Source organism: Drosophila ananassae (genome assembly GCF_017639315.1).
Source record: "Drosophila ananassae strain 14024-0371.13 chromosome 4 unlocalized genomic scaffold, ASM1763931v2 tig00000241, whole genome shotgun sequence".
NCBI lineage: Eukaryota > Metazoa > Arthropoda > Insecta > Diptera > Drosophilidae > Drosophila > Drosophila ananassae.
This window is the reverse complement of record NW_025319047.1, coordinates 534630-551460: the sequence shown is the minus strand read 5'-3', so window position 1 is coordinate 551460 and position 16831 is coordinate 534630. Positions and strand designations below refer to the sequence as shown.

Here is a 16831-nt window from a genome sequence, read left to right as displayed (position 1 = left end):
TAGTAATAAGGATTTACTCATTTTTCGATCAACTGATATGCAAGCTTTTATACAAGCACTGCCCGATCGGTATAAATGTACTAATCCTGTAAAAGCTTATAGGGAGTATTACCTACAGGAAAAGATGAGATTCGCTAAGTGGGAAAATGGAAGAGAAGCACCAGGTTGGATAGTAGGAAATCCTGCTACACATTTTTTCCACATCTTTTCTTGATAAGGACACAAGGTTTACGATATCCAAGGGCTAGCAGCAGTAATACGCACACGTGCAAGATTATTGGGTATATAATGATAGGGAATAATTTGTATTAAATAAGACTTGACCTGACACTTTAAAAAAGTAAGTTAAAAATAATAAAAATAAAGGAGTGTTAGATATGAGTACAATACAGACAAAAATATTAAAACCAAAGCTAGAGAACTAGCAAAACAACTAGGAAATGTGTCTCAAGCATGCAAAGTGATGGGATACTCAAGAGATACATTTTATCGCTTTAAGGAGTTATATGAAAATGGAGGAGAGGAAGCATTACATGAAATAAGTAAGAAAAAACCGCTATTAGCAAACAGAGTTTCCGACGATATAGAAAGAGCAGTGATTGGTATAGCAACAGAATTTCCAGCATATGGGCAAGAAAGAGCTGCAAATGAACTGAGAAAAAGAGGTATAATAATTTCTCAGGGAGGAGTAAGGTCTGTATGGCTAAGAAATGACCTTGAAACTCTCAAAAAGAGACTTAAAGCACTAGAGACAAAAGTAGCTCAAGACGGAATCATTTTAACTGAAGAACAACTTGCAGCTTTAGAAAAAGTGAAAGAACAAAGGGAAGCTCATGGTGAAATTGAGACGCAACATCCAGGTTATTTGGGTTCTCAAGATACCTATTATGTGGGCAATATCAAAGGTATAGGGCGCATTTATCAGCAAACTTTTGTTGATACTTATTCCAGAGTTGCAATGGTTAAACTTTACACGGACAGAACAGCTATTACAGCTGCAGATCTTCTCAACGATAGAGTTATTCCATTTTTTGATGAGCAGAAAATTCCATTATTACGCATTTTAACTGATAGGGGTACGGAGTACTGTGGCAAGCCCGAAAATCACGCTTATCAGCTTTATTTGGGCATAGAAAACATCGATCATTCTAGAACTAAAGCCAACTCTCCACAGACTAATGGCATATGTGAAAGGTTTCATAGAACCATGCAAGATGAGTGTTACAATATCATCTTTAGAAAGAAAATCTACAGTTCTTTGGAAGATCTACAGATTGATGTTGATCATTGGTTGCGTTCTTATAATGAGACAAGACCTCACTCGGGTAAATATTGCTATGGCAAAACGCCTATGCAAACTTTTCTTGATAGCAAATATATTGCTTTTCAGAAAAATATTAGTAGCATTACACAAGAGCCTGATATTAGTTTTGACTACCTCAATTCTTCTGTCAGTTAATTCTTGTCTGTCAGATCAAATCTTGTCTTTTACAGATGTTTACAACGCAGGAAGTTCATACGGTTGTAAGTCAAGCGGTAGGATGACAAGATTTTGCAAGGGTATTTTTTTTATAGGAGATTAATATGGAAATTTTTCTTGATAGCGTTGATTTAAATGAAATTAAAGGACTAAAGGAGTTCATTGACGGCATAACAACTAATCCTTCTTTAATAGCAAAGTCCGGGCGTAAAGATAAATACGAGGATTTAGTGCGTGAAATATGCTCTATTATAAAAGGGCCTGTTAGTGTTGAAGTTGTTGCAGATAGCCATGAAGAGATGATCACAGAAGGTCTGAATTTAGCAAAAATTGCTGATAATGTTGTGATCAAATTACCTCTTACACATGAAGGATTAATTTCTTGTAAAAAGTTATGGACAGAGCATAAAATACCTGTTAACATCACATTATGTTTTTCTCCTGGACAAGCACTGCTTGCCGCTAAGGTCGGTGCTTGTTTTATTTCCCCCTTTGTTGGTCGCCTTGATGATATAAGCTATGATGGCTTATCGCTAATAGAAGATATATGTACTATATATTCTAATTACGGTTTTGATACTAAAGTTCTTGTTGCATCAGTGAGAAGCCCAGCGCATGTAATAGAAGCTGCAAGGCTTGGTGCTGATTCAATTACTGTGCCAGCAAAAGTACTTAGACAATTAATTAATCACCCACTTACTGACCAAGGGCTAGCAATATTTGAAAAAGACTGGGGTGTAAAATAATAGACGGTTACAAATGAACATAAAAATTGGCGTATCCGTTCAGGCAGTGGCGTCAACTTAAGAGCCTTCATTAGCAAACTCTCCTAAAGACATGATGGCGTTTGCTACCTTATTGCGGCTGCCCTGGTCGAATTTTAACTTTATAGCTAACCCAAGAAAGGTTTCCCTACATCATACCGCCGCGGCGCTAACGAGTAGCGGAATGACGAATTTGTTGTTTTTCAAATTGTAGGTAAACCTAAAGCTATAGAAAAAAAGAAGAACCAGTTTCTTAGTTCTTCATTGACATAATCCACTCCATATGCCATAATAAAATTTTATATCTTGGAGAAGGAAATGACATTAAGGTTAATACTACAAGAAGTCAACAGTAGTCCAGACCTGAGTGCAGAAAATGTAGTTGAGAAAATCAAAGATGAACTACAGCAGAAGCTTCCAGATATCTACAGTGAGTGGGAAAGTAACCAGTTTGATATAAATCACACATTTGAAGTACTTAATTGTGGTTTATTACTTATAGCAGCTAAAAATGGTTGTGGAAAAGTAGTAAAACACCTAATAAAAAGCGGGGCTAATGTTAATGTACAAGATGTATGGAAAAAAACCTCTTTACATTATTCTGCTCAGTATGGGTATACGCAAGTAGTAGAAGTTTTGCTAGAAGAGGGAGCAGACGTTAATGCACAAGATGAAGATAAAGAGATTCCTTTACATGTAGCTGCTGGCAAAAGAGATATAGAAATAGTGCAAATGTTATTGGAGAAAGTGGCAAATGTTAATCTACAGGATAAATCTGGAGGAACTGCTTTGCACTATGCTACATGTAATGCTAACATATGTACTCCTATGAAGGATGATAGTGCAGCAAAGATAGCGGGACTTTTATTACAAAGAGGAGTAGATGTTAATATAAAAGACGAGGATGGAAAAACTCCTTTGCATTATGCTATTGGTTATGAACTTATACAAACAATGGAAATGCTATTAAAAAAAGGTGCAGATGCTAATATAAAAGACAAGGATGGAAGGGCACCTTTATACTATGCTACTCTTAATTATAGTTACCGTAATATAAGGTTAGGAGGAAAACTGCTACTAGATTGTGACACAACTTTACTAGGTAATTTTTATGAACCTTACAAACCTAGTCCAAGGATGGCAAAACTCCTGCTAAATTATGGTGCAAATCCATCATGCATCCATAGACCTAAAGCTATAACAGCAGGAGTTGCTGTGGGTATATTAGCTGCCATTGTTACTCCATTAGCACTCGTTTACGCTACTGCATTACCTGCACTAGCAATAATTGGAATTACTGTAGCATCTGCACTGATAGTTGGTGGAATTTCCTATGGGGCTGCGTATAAGTCATCAGAGCACTCATTAAACAGTAAGCTAAGTGAGGTTAGATGCAGTAATGTTGATGGAAATAAACAAACTGTATAACCATAATTATTAGCTCACCACAGTAACCGCACCATGGCAGTGTTTGTATTTCTTTCCGGAGTTGCAAGGACATTTGTCGTTTCTTGAGACTTTGGGAAGTCTGCTATTTCTAGCAGAATGTAACCTATTGCCTATCTCTTGGTTGTCTGCCAACTTAAAGTGTGCTAAGCGGTGAATGGTGAGTTCCTTCCATTTTTCAAGCATTGACTCAAACATCAAGAAAGCTTCGCGTTTAAATTCATTCAGTGGATCTTTCTGCCCCATAGCACGTAAGCTTATGCTTTGTCTTAGGCTCTCTAGAACTGAAAGGTGTTCCCTCCATAAATGATCAAGTGTCATTATCATCATTTGCTTCACGATCGTATTCCACAAATCTGTAGTGTGCTGACTGTTGAAATATTTTTCTTTCTCAGTAAAAAATTCTTGTATCTTATCATTTATATAATTCAAAGCTTCTTGTTTATTCAAAAACTTTGCCAAGTCTTCTTTATCAAGCGTTATTCCATACCTTGTATGGAATTCTTTGACTATATTTTCAATATAATCCTCATAATAGCCACTTTGGATTATACCTTCTACTACGCTCTCATTTTCTTCGCTATACACTTCAAATATATCATTAATTTCGTTGCCTAAGATATTGTTTCTCTGCTTAAAAATAACTTTACGTTGGTTATTGATTACGTCATCAAACTTAAGTAGAGATTTCCGCACGTCATAGTTTCTAGCTTCAACTTTCTTTTGCGCTTTCTCGAGTGCCTTATTGATCCATGGATGATGAATAGCTTCGTTATTCTTTAACCCTACTTTTTGTAAAAAGCTTCTCATTCTATCAGAGCCAAATATTCTCATTAGGTCATCTTCGAGCGATAAAAAGAACTTAGAAAGTCCAGGATCCCCCTGACGACCAGAACGGCCGCGTAATTGATCATCTATTCTCCTGCTTTCATGTCTTTCGGTTCCAACCACACATAAACCACCAGCTTTTATAGCAATTTCCTTATCTTTTTTTACTCTTTCAACTATTTCTTGGTATTTTTTTTCTCTTTCATCAGCATTTTTTATCTTCTTTAGCTCCACCTTTGCAATCATTTCAGCATTTCCACCAAGCTGAATATCAGTTCCACGTCCTGCCATGTTAGTTGCTATGGTGACACTGCCTGGCACTCCAGCTTGTGCTATTATGTACGCCTCTTGTTCATGATAACGAGCGTTTAATACGGAATGCTTAAGAGAATGGCTTTGCAAAAGCGCAGAAAGCTTCTCAGAGTTTTCGATGCTTACCGTGCCGACAAGGACCGGTTGAAGGCGTTTATGGCATTCTTCTATGAACTTTAACACAGCATTAAATTTTTCTTTTCCTGTGCCATAAATTTCATCATCAATATCAACTCTTTTTACAGATACATTGGTTGGAATTTTTACTACATTTAATCTGTATATATCACTAAACTCTTCTGCCTCTGTTGCTGCTGTTCCAGTCATTCCGGAAAGTTTATTGTACATACGAAAGTAATTCTGAAATGTGACCGATGCTAAAGTTTGGTTTTCATGCTGAATTTCAAGATTCTCCTTCGCTTCAAGTGCCTGATGAAGACCATCGGAATATCTCCTGCCCTCCATCATACGCCCAGTAAATTCATCAATAATCACTACCTTGCCATCCTTTACTATATAATCTTTATCAGCAGTAAACAGCTTATGTGCACGTAATGCTTGGTCTATATAATGAGTCATTATCATGCTGTCAGTATCATAGAGCGAGGAATTTTCAGGAATGAGATTGTATGACCTTAGTAGTTCCTCCACTCGTGAAATACCATCTTCAGTCAAGAATACCGTTCTACCTTTTTCATCTACTTCATAATCATAGTCAACTAATTTGGTTACTATTTTATTGATATGCTTATATATCTGATTGTTTTCCTCAATCTGGCCAGAAATAATAAGCGGAGTGCGAGCTTCATCAATGAGTATTGAGTCCACTTCATCAACTATTCCGTAGTGAAAGCCTCTCTGAACCATGTCTTCTTGAGAAAATTTCATATTGTCTCGCAGGTAGTCAAAGGCAAGTTCGTTATTTGTGGAATACACGATATCTGCACTGTAAGCCTCTTTTCTCTCTTCGTCTGTCAAGTTATTCGTGATAAACGCAACAGAAACCCCAAGAGAATTATATAATTTGCTCATCCACTCTGTGTCTCGTTTTGCAAGATAATCGTTAACAGTTACGACGTGCACGCCTTTCCCTTCTAAGGAATTTAGATATGCTGCTAAAGTTGCAACGAGTGTCTTTCCTTCTCCTGTTTTCATTTCTGATATCATGCCATTATGAAGCACCATTCCACCAATTAGCTGAACATCAAAATGCCTCATGTTAAGAAACCTTCGGGAGGCTTCGCGCACAACCGCAAATGCAGGTACGAGAAGATCATTTAACGTTTTCCCATTTTTCAATTCTCGTTTGAATTCTTCAGTTTTACCAGCAAGCTCCTCATCAGATAAGCTCTGCATTTCTGTTTCTAATGCATTTATTTGCTGAACAATTTTCCTAAAGGATTTTATTATCTTCTTATTTGTTGACCCAAATATCTTTCTTATAAAAAAGAATGACAACGTAAAAATGAAAAATATAAGAATGGCTGTCAAAATTAGCGGAGAATCTAGCATAAACTTAAGTAAAGTCTTATTTAATATGAGATTATATTACTAAATGCAGCCTACAGCAATGACATATTAGATTTGGGGAGTCTTTGGAAAGTCTTTTTTAAATCAAGAATTAAGAGTTTGCCAGGCAATTCCTACCCTCGAAGGCCTTTCTATCAACACATAAAGACTCTATTGCATTATTTTAGGTGTTTGGTAATCTTTAATTTTTTATAGAATAAAGTTGTCGGTAGTTTAGTAGAGTATGAATGTAGAAAACAAACAATCTGAAGTACTTAGTAATCTTACATTTAAGAAGAGAGATGGCACATCAACAGGTGATCATGGTCGCAAGTATGAAGTAAAATTATTAATGCTGTATCTACTCCATGGGTTAAGCGGTAAAATTGACTTTCGGTTAGCATCAAACATAAAAGGTTTTGGAACTTTTGATGATATTTTTTTTGAATATAAAGATCAGACAGATAAATCGAGAGTTGTCTTGGTTCAAGCTAAACACCGCGAGAAACCTAATTTATCAGAGAATATTACTTTTGAAGATTTGTTTATCGATGGAGAAGACAGGAAGAAACAAAAAAAGGATTTCAGGTTAAACAAATATTTTGTTGAATCTTATCCTGAGATTAAGCAAAACTCTGAGTGTAAGAACAGTGATATTACGCTTGTCATTCATACCAATGTTAATGTGAACTTAAAAAAAGGTGCGGCAAAGCAAGGTAGCATAGAGACATTAGAGAAGTATTTGGAAGAGTCAAAGTTAATAGATGATAACATTTTAAGTATTTATGAAGGTCAAAAAGGAACATGCTACAAAATAAAAAATCATACTGAACTGAAAAAATACTTCAGTTGTGGTAGTGAGAGGTTGTCCGGAAACTAGTAAATTCAAGCATATTCCCTCTTTAACATAACCCTACTCATAGCTAGGTATATGAAATTCTCAGTGGATGTTGTGAGTAAATCATACTCCTTCGATAGCCTTCTATTCCTATTAACCCAAGCAAAAGTCCTTTCTACAACCCATCTTCTTGGCTGTACTTTAAACCCTTGTTCTCTTGTTGGTAGTAGCTCAGGTGGCGTATCTTTGTGCACCCAAAATCTACATGGAGGCCTTTTAACAATTTCAATATCTATGTCATATTCTTCCTTTATGTGATTCTTTAAATTTCTTCCTTGGTATCCCATGTCAGCCCACATTTTTTTAACTTTAGTATATTTTGTTCTCATATTGTTTAATGTTATTTTAATACCATCTCTATCATTTTCGTTAGCAGCGCCTACGTAACAACCTAGTATAAAACCCTGAGTGTCTGTAATTATATGCCTTTTTCTACCCTTTACTTTTTTACTTCCATCATAGCCTTTGATCCCCCCTTTTCTGTAGTCTTTACAGATTGACTATCTACTATACAGGCACTCGGCTGCTCATTCCTTCCTATTTTTCTTCTACTATATTTTGTAATTTCATAATTCATTTTCTCAAAAATTCCCTGCTTCTTCCATTGCCTGAACTGCTCATACACAGTCTTCCATAGCGGAAAATCATTTGGTAAATACCGCCATTGACACCCTGTACGCAATACATAGAAAATTGCTTCTAATATTTCTCTTTTGCTATACTTTGGCGGCCTTCCTCCTTTCTTGTATGATACTCTGAAGTGTTTTTCTATTCTTGCCCATTCCCTTTCGCTTAGATCTGTTGGATACTTTTTTCTCATCTTTACCCCGTACTAAAATTTCAGATATTATAGCCTTTTACTTGTTTCCGGACAACCTCTGATACCAATTCTCATTACTAGTGAATCAAATAAGCGGCATTGCAGAGTTTTTTAATTGTGGAGTGAGAAAGAGAGGTAATAAATTTGCACAAAGCGCTCTCAAGCAAAGCAATTGTGTCGTAGATTTTGTTACGCAAAATGTTCTGTTTTATATATAACCAAAACCTCTCAACAGGATTGAGGTCAGGTGAGTATGGTGGTAGGTATATAATGTCGATATTTTTAGGTACTTTTAAATTTTTTGACTTATGCCAACTAGCACAATCCATGATAAGAAATGCCTCCCTTGTTCCTAAATATTGTGACATCTGCTCAAGGAATATATTCATACAATCAGTATTGACGTTTGAGCTAGAACTTTCTCCATTTCTGGGATTAACTGCACTATAGAGATAAAAATTTTGCCTACCTAGTTTTACCTTAACCTGTGTCCTAATGCCTTTTTTAAACCACCCGTGTCCAATCTTTGAATGTGTGCCAAACCGCGATTCATCGAAGAAAAATAGCTCTTTTTCAGGATACATGACAATAGTTTCATTAAGATTTTTTTTTAAATTCCTCTTGTTTACTTTTATCTTGTCCGTTATGCACTGGTCTTGGTGTGATATATGAGAATTTCATTCTTTGCATATTACGGTGTACTGTAGATTTGCTGATATTCAAACCAAACTTTTCTTGAATTCTTATTTTCATTTCTTTTATAGTAATATTGGGGTTTTCCTCTATCCACACCTCAACTTGTTCACGTTGACTTTGATTCAATATAGTTTTTCTACGGCGTTGAGGCGGAGCAAATAATTTTTCTTCTCTGCCAAATTTTAGGTCATGCAGTAAGTGCCTTTCTTGAAATGCAGCATATCTTTGCTACGGCTGTTATACTGTGCTTTTTTGCTGCAATTACAGCATTTAGTTTTTTTGCAACATATGCGTTATTTCTTACTTTCTTCAGCATTTCTTTTGCTGATTCCACCACTTTTTCATCCAATAATTTTGATCTTAATGCCATTTAAACCTCGCTACTTTACTTACTTCAGTATGGCTTTTTTTCTATTATTGTCTATCCGTTACTTGTGTAGCGGGAATTGGTATGACGATGAAATAGAAGATTTTTTACTTAGAATAAGGTTTGTAGTTAATCAACCTAATCATTCAAAATTAGATGATATTATTAAGAAAGAAATAGGGAATATATACAAAATATCAGGCAAGAAAGACATTGACATGGTTTTTGACTTTGCATGCGGGAAGGTAGAAAAATGGTGGGAACAACAGGGTAGCGAAGTTTCTTATCTAACAAGAAAAGATGATTATTTTAAGGAAGCCATAGAACATCTTTATAGTCTCAAACCTAGAGAGAATCTATTTGAACGGTGGAACATTCCACCTAAAATAGCTGGTAGAAATTTCATTGAACGAAAATACCTCAATGAAAAAATATTAGATTATCTAAAAACAGAAAATGAGCCAGTCATATTAACTGCTTTGCAGGGTTTGGGCGGAGTGGGTAAAACGCAGTCAGTGCTAGATTTTATTCAAAAACATGGGGAAAAATATAAGGGAATATGTTGGTTGAATGCAAAAGACGAGGATCAGCTAATCAGCGAGTATGTTAAGTTAGGGAGAGCATTAAATATTATTTACGGTGAAGACAAAATTCCCGCTGCACAGCAAGCTTGTTATGTGAGAAACTGGCTAGAAGATTCTAAACGTGAAGGCTGGTTGTTGATTTATGATAATGTATCAAATTATGAAGTCATTTCTAAGCTCAGACCTACAAAAGGCGGCAAAATAATAGTTACGTCTCGTAATACTGAATGGCCACAAGGGAGTATAGGTGTAGACGTTTTTACTCCCCCAGAATCAGAATTATATGTTAAGAAAATTCTAGGCCAGGTTTCAGAAAGCGATAGGCCAAATATAGGTATATTGGCAGAAAAGTTAGGTAGATTACCTTTGGCATTAGCTCAGGCTTGCGCTTACATCAAAGAAAACAAAATGACTATCTCACGTTACTTAGAAATTTATGCAGAAAGGAAGCTTTATTTATTATCTCATAAAACACTACCTAAGGATTCTAACCATGAGCCTGTGTTTATTACTTGGGATATTACAATGGACGCAATTTGTAATGAGTCTAACCTAGCAAGTAGGTTGTTAATAGCTTGTGCATATTTAGGCAATGATATTCCTAAAGATTTGTTAAGAATATTTCCTGAGATTGTAGAGAACAATTCTGAAGAAAAACCTTTTGAAGAAGTATTAGGTATATTATTGAGATATTCGATGCTAGTGTCCAATGAGCAGAGTGGTAGTGTTTCTATTCACTGTTTAGTACAAGATGTAATTAGGCTAAAGTCAGAGGAAAGTGGAGAAACTAAAGAAAACATAGAAACTGTTTTTCAACTATTACAAGAGAGTTTTCCTTATGGTAGTGATAAATTAGAAGATTATGCTAAGAAAAGACAACTATTGCTGCATTTAGAAGCATTTTTATCACATATTGATGATTGGCTAGAGAAAAATCCTTTAGAAAAACAAACAATAGAGAAGTATTATCTTATGGATTTGCTAATATGGATGGATAATGGGTATTATGACTTGGGTAACCCTAGAAGACAAAAAGAGTTGCTTGAACGGGCTTTAGCAATTAAAGAGAAACATTATGAATCTGATCATTGCGAAGTTGCTATTACACTGGTAAACCTCGGTAACGCTTATTATGCCTTAGATTATCCTCAAAAGGCAAAAGAGTTGTTTGAGCAAGCTTTAGCAATTAAAGAGAAACATTATGGACCTGATCATTTTGAAATTGCTACAGTACTAGGAAACCTAGGTACCGCTTATAGGGCACTAGGTAATCCTCAGAAAGCAAAAGAGTTGCTTGAATGGGCTTTACCTATCTTGAAGAAACATTATGGTTCTGATCATTTTGAAGTTGCTAAATTACTGACAAACCTCGGTATAGCTTATGGTGCTTTAGGTGATCCTCAGAGAGCAAGAGAGTTGCTTGAACGCGCCTTAGCAATTCAGGAAAAATACTATGGCTTTGATCATTTTGAATTTGCTATTACACTAGCAAATCTAGGTACCGTTTATGGTGCTTTAGGTGATCCTCAGAAAGCAAAAGAGTTGCTTGAACAGGCTTTAGTAATTGACAAAGAACACTATGGGCCTGATCATTGCAAAGTTGCTATTACACTAACAAACCTCGGTAACATTTATAGAGCTTTAGGTGACTGTCAGAAAGCAAGAGAGTTGCTTGAACGAGCTTTAGTAATTAAAGAGAAACATTATGAATCTGATCATTGCGAAGTTGCTATTACACTGGTAAACCTCGGTAACGCTTATTATGCCTTAGATTATCCTCAAAAGGCAAAAGAGTTGTTTGAACGAGCTTTAGCAATTAAAGAGAAACATTATGGCTTTGGTCATTTTCAAGTTGCTATAATACTAGGAAGTCTAGGTACCGCTTATTACGCTTTAGGTGATCCTCAGAAAGCAAAAGAGTTGTTTGAACAAGCTTTAGCAATTAAAGAGAAACATTATGAATCTGGTCATTTTCAAGTTGCTAAACTACTAACAAACTTAGGTGCTGCCTATAGGGCTTTAGGTAACCTTCAGAAAGCAAAAGAGTTGCTTGAACGGGCTTTAGTAATTGATAAAGAACATTATGGACCTGATCATTGTGAAGTTGCTATTACGCTTACAAACCTAGGTGCCACTTATAGGGCATTAGGTAATCCTCAGAGGGCAAAAGAGTTGCTTGAACAAGCTTTAACGATTCAAGAAAAACATTATGGACCTGATCATTGCGAAGTTGCCAAGATACTGATAAACCTCGGTATTACCTGTTATGCTTTAGGTGACCCTCAAAAAGCACAAGTATCGTTTACACGAGCTTTACCTATCTTTAAGAAACATTATGGCCCTGATCACCCTGAAGTTGCTAAACTACTGGTAAACCTAAGCGACGCCTATGGTGCTCTAGGTAATCACAAGAAACAAAAGGAGTTGTTTGCACGGGCTTCATCTATCTTTACGAAACATTACGGCCCTGATCACCCGGAAGTTGTGAAACTATTGGCAGAATTGGATGACGTTTAGGTTTTTAGCAATACTAGGCTAACAGCAACTCATTTGAGCTACACTTCCAAAACTAACCTATTTGGATCTTCTATATAATTTTTTATTTTAACGAGGAAAGTCACTGCTCCTTTGCCATCAACTATTCTGTGATCATAAGAAAGAGCAATGTACATCATAGGTCTGATCTCTACTGCATTACCAACAGCAACTGGCCTGTTTTGTATTGAATGCATTCCAAGTATTCCAGATTGCGGAGGATTTATTATCGGAGTAGAAAGGAGCGAACCATATACTCCGCCATTTGAAATGGTAAATGTTGCACCTTCCATTTCTGATACTTGTAATTTACCTTCTCGTGCTTTTTTGCCAAGAGCAACTAAAGTCAATTCAATTTCGGCAAATGACATCTGATCGGCACTCCGAATAACCGGCACAACAAGGCCTTTGTCAGTGCCAACAGCAACACCTATGTCATAGTAATGTTTATATATGATTTCATCGCCTGAGATTTCAGCGTTAATTTCAGGAATCTCTTTCAGTGCTTGCACCGCTGCCTTTATAAAAAACGACATAAAACCAAGTTTTATTCCATATTTTTTTTCAAAGGCGTCCTTATATTTCGTTCTTAGATCCATGACATTCTTCATGTCAATTTCATTGAACGTGGTCAGTATTGCAGCAGTATTTTGCGATGCTTTCAAACGAGCGGCAATTACTTGCCTTATTTTGCTCATTTTTACTCGTTCCTCTCTTTGCTCTCCATTTACTACACTTTTTGGCAATTCATATTGTTTTATTGCAGGTTGTTCAGCTTTGTTCATATGGCCTATCACATCTGCTTTTGTTATTCTGCCTCCCATGCCAGTTCCTTTGACGCTTTCTGCACTGATTGCATTTTCTTCCATAATTTTACGAGCTGATGGAGCATCTTTTTTAGCAGCACTTTCGCTTTTATCTTCTTTTTTCGCTTCCTCTTTTACTTCTCCCACGGAAAGCTTCGCTAACAATTGATCAGGACTTATCACATCATCTTCCTTTACAAGAAATTCAGTTATTTGCCCTGAAGCTTCTGCAGTTAATTCGAGTGCTGTTTTGTCAGTTTCAATTTCAAAAATCAGATCATCTACTTTTACTGCTTCTCCAATACCCTTCTTTATTTTTACTATACCTTCTGTAACTGATTCACCACCAAGAGTTTTTGGTGCTCTGATTTCTATAATTTTGCTCATAAAACAACTTCCGTATAAAACTTTCTATAGATTTATACATGAAAAGAGACATGTAATAAACTAATAAATTCATTGAGGCTCTTATCATTTAGAAGTGACAAACGGATAACATATTCCCAAATGTCATTCCAGCACGTGACGCTAGGCCATAAAAATTCCTTGACAAGCCTCGCCAGCTCCCTTATCATGAAAATGAAGCTATTTATTTATCTTCTCTGTACAGATTAAATGACAAAAAAACTCAACGTATCTGGCGTCTCATGTTTAATTTTTTGCACTATGTGCACTCTATGTCTTTATCAAATTTCTAGGTTTTTACCTACACAAGCTGAAATACGCTTATAAAGCATTTAAAACATTAAAAAACGCCAACTTAAAAGATGGATAGTGAATAACTAGCTACCCTAGGGTTTCTTTTGCCTTTTTTTCTGTTTAGTAAATTTCTTAATGTTTATAATTTAGATTAGTTGCAGCTTAAAAGCAGCTGAGTCGTGGTTATTAGACGTTTAGAATAAAAAAACGCCATACTTGAAAGTATAATGTAAGTAACTAGCCAACCACGGGGCTTCTTTTGCCTTTTTTTTCGTTTGGTAAATTTTTTAATATTTATAGCTAAACGACAACCGTCATCCCGCTGCTTGTTAGCGGGATCTAGAGATACCGCGAATGAATCGCGGTATGACGGTTAAATAATTCGTCATCCCGCTACGTGTTAGCGGGATCTAGAGATACCGTGACGGTATGACGGTTCGCGGTGGTATGACGATAAGGTTTATACCTTGTCATGCAAGTACTAGAATCCAGTAAGCTTATTTATGCATATAAAAGGTTATTATTTTGTAAAGTCAAAGTTGCTTTTGGTTTTAAGTTAAAGTACAATAAATGCAAAGGTTTATATAAACTGGATCCAAGTAGTTAGCTACTTGAATGACATCAGACAAACAATCGTACACATGCTAGTCAAAATAGGTACCAGAGGAAGCAAGCTTGCAGTTGTCCAGGCTTTGGAAGCAAAACAAAAGTTGCTGGACTCTTTTCCTAACTTATCTATTGAAATTGTTAAGATAAAAACTTCTGGAGATAAGTATGCAAACGCAAATCTTGCTGAAATAGGAGGCAAAGGATTATTCATTAAAGAAATTGAGGCTGAATTGCTCGAAAATAATATAGACATGGCAGTTCACTCGCTAAAGGATGTGCCTGCATTTTTCTCATGGGGTTTAACAATTCCTTGTGTTTTAGAAAGGCTAAGTCCATGCGATGCGTTTATTTCTCATAAACACAATAGCCTTGAGTCTTTGCCACAACAGGCTACTATTGCCACTTCTGCAATAAGAAGAAAAGTTCAGTTACTAAATTTTAGACCAGATTTAAATATAGTACCGCTACGTGGAAATGTAACAACTAGATTGCAAAATCAAAGTTTTGATGGAATAATTTTAGCTGAAGCAGGACTCATAAGATTAGAAAAACATCACTTAATTACAGAGGTATTGCCACCAAAAGTTATGTTAAGTGCAGTGGGACAGGGAGCGATTTGTATTCAATGTAGAAGGAATGATGTAAAAATTATCGATCTTTTAGAGAAAATTAATAATAATATGTCTTTTATAGGAGTGAAATCAGAGCGCAGTTTTATGAAGACAGTGAATGGTTCATGTTTTACACCACTTGCAGCTTTGGCTGAATATGTAAGCGAAAATATGCTATACCTTCGTTGTATGTTGGCAGATGGAAAAAATATATACTTCACTGAGCGCACTTCATTTATAGAAGATGCGGAGAAAATGGGTATGGATGCAGGGTTAGAGTTGAAATCAAAATGCTTATAAGCTTACCTAAAGTACGTGGAATCTATCGTTATGACATCTTAATGTCTAAAGCAACGTGGTTAAATGTCGGTGGACGAGCTGATATATTATTTAAACCACGTGATATTGAAGATTTAACATGCTTGATTAAAAACACTGAGTTGCCAGTTAGCGTTATTGGTGCAACATCCAACATAATAGTGCGAGATAGTGGCATTCGAGGAATAACAGTAAAATTAGGTAAGGAGTTTGCATATATTAAAAGTAAGGGTAACAACTCTATTGTAGCTGGGGGAGCTGTGCTGCTCAGCAACCTTGCTCACTTTGCGGGAAATCAGCAGATTAGTGGGTTGGAGTTTCTAGTTGGAATTCCAGGAACAGTTGGTGGCGGAATAGAAATGAATGCAGGTGCATATGGTAGTGATATCGCAAGTGTTGTACAATCCATAAAAGCAGTGAATCTAGAGGATGGAAACCTATATGAGTTCTCCAGCGAAGAAATGGGGTATTTTTACCGTGGACATAGCCTAAAAGGAAATTGGATTTTTGTTGAAGCTGAGTTTAAAGGAGTAAACTCAGAGTATGAGCTTATACTGCAAAGGTTAAAGGAAGTTATTGAGAGGAAAAATAAAAGCCAGCCAATAAGAGGAAAAACTGCTGGGTGCATATTCAAAAATCCAAAAAACTACCGAGCATGGGAGTTAATTGATAAATCTGGCTGCCTAGGGTTAAATATTGGTGGAGCTAGAATCTCTAAGAAACATTGTAACTTCTTGCTCAATTACGATAATGCAACTGCATCTGACTTGGAAAACCTTGGCAACAAAGTAAAAGATGCAGTAAAGGATAAATTTAATGTTGAACTTGAGTGGGAAATAAGGGTTTTGGGTAGCTATTAGATAGTTTTTATAGCTTATGTATATTCGTTCAGGAGAACGGCAAATAAGGTAAACAAGTAATCTAAAAAAATAATCATAGAGAAACCGTGAGGTAATGTGGTTAATCTTGTAGAACTTTGCAAGAATCTAGAGAGAAAAATAGCAAAGTTAGAGGTTGTCCGGAAACTAGTAAATTCAAGCATATTCCCTCTTTAACATAACCCTACTCATAGCTAGGTATATGAAATTCTCAGTGGATGTTGTGAGTAAATCATACTCCTTCGATAGCCTTCTATTCCTATTAACCCAAGCAAAAGTCCTTTCTACAACCCATCTTCTTGGCTGTACTTTAAACCCTTGTTCTCTTGTTGGTAGTAGCTCAGGTGGCGTATCTTTGTGCACCCAAAATCTACATGGAGGCCTTTTAACAATTTCAATATCTATGTCATATTCTTCCTTTATGTGATTCTTTAAATTTCTTCCTTGGTATCCCATGTCAGCCCACATTTTTTTAACTTTAGTATATTTTGTTCTCATATTGTTTAATGCTATTTTAATACCATCTCTATCATTTTCGTTAGCAGCGCCTACGTAACAACCTAGTATAAAACCCTGAGTGTCTGTAATTATATGCCTTTTTCTACCCTTTACTTTTTTACTTCCATCATAGCCTTTGATCCCCCCTTTTCTGTAGTCTTTACAGATTGACT

The 16831-nt window shown here is 36.1% G+C and overlaps 1 protein-coding gene and 1 long non-coding RNA gene across 2 annotated transcripts; one reads left to right on the top strand and one right to left on the bottom strand.

The window, feature by feature from the left end:
• Positions 1 to 12186: 12186 nt before the first annotated feature.
• Positions 12187 to 13451, bottom strand: LOC123258048 (dihydrolipoyllysine-residue succinyltransferase component of 2-oxoglutarate dehydrogenase complex-like). Its single transcript, XM_044717957.1, has one exon. The coding sequence runs from the start codon at positions 13430 to 13432 to the stop codon at positions 12260 to 12262; it is 1173 nt and encodes a 390-aa protein (XP_044573892.1). The 5' UTR covers positions 13433 to 13451; the 3' UTR covers positions 12187 to 12259.
• An 885-nt stretch (positions 13452 to 14336) lies between these two features.
• On the top strand, positions 14337 to 15526 carry LOC123258047. The gene is made up of 2 exons (XR_006507958.1): positions 14337 to 14994; positions 15047 to 15526. It is a non-coding gene; the product is annotated as an uncharacterized LOC123258047 (long non-coding RNA).
• Positions 15527 to 16831: the final 1305 nt, after the last annotated feature.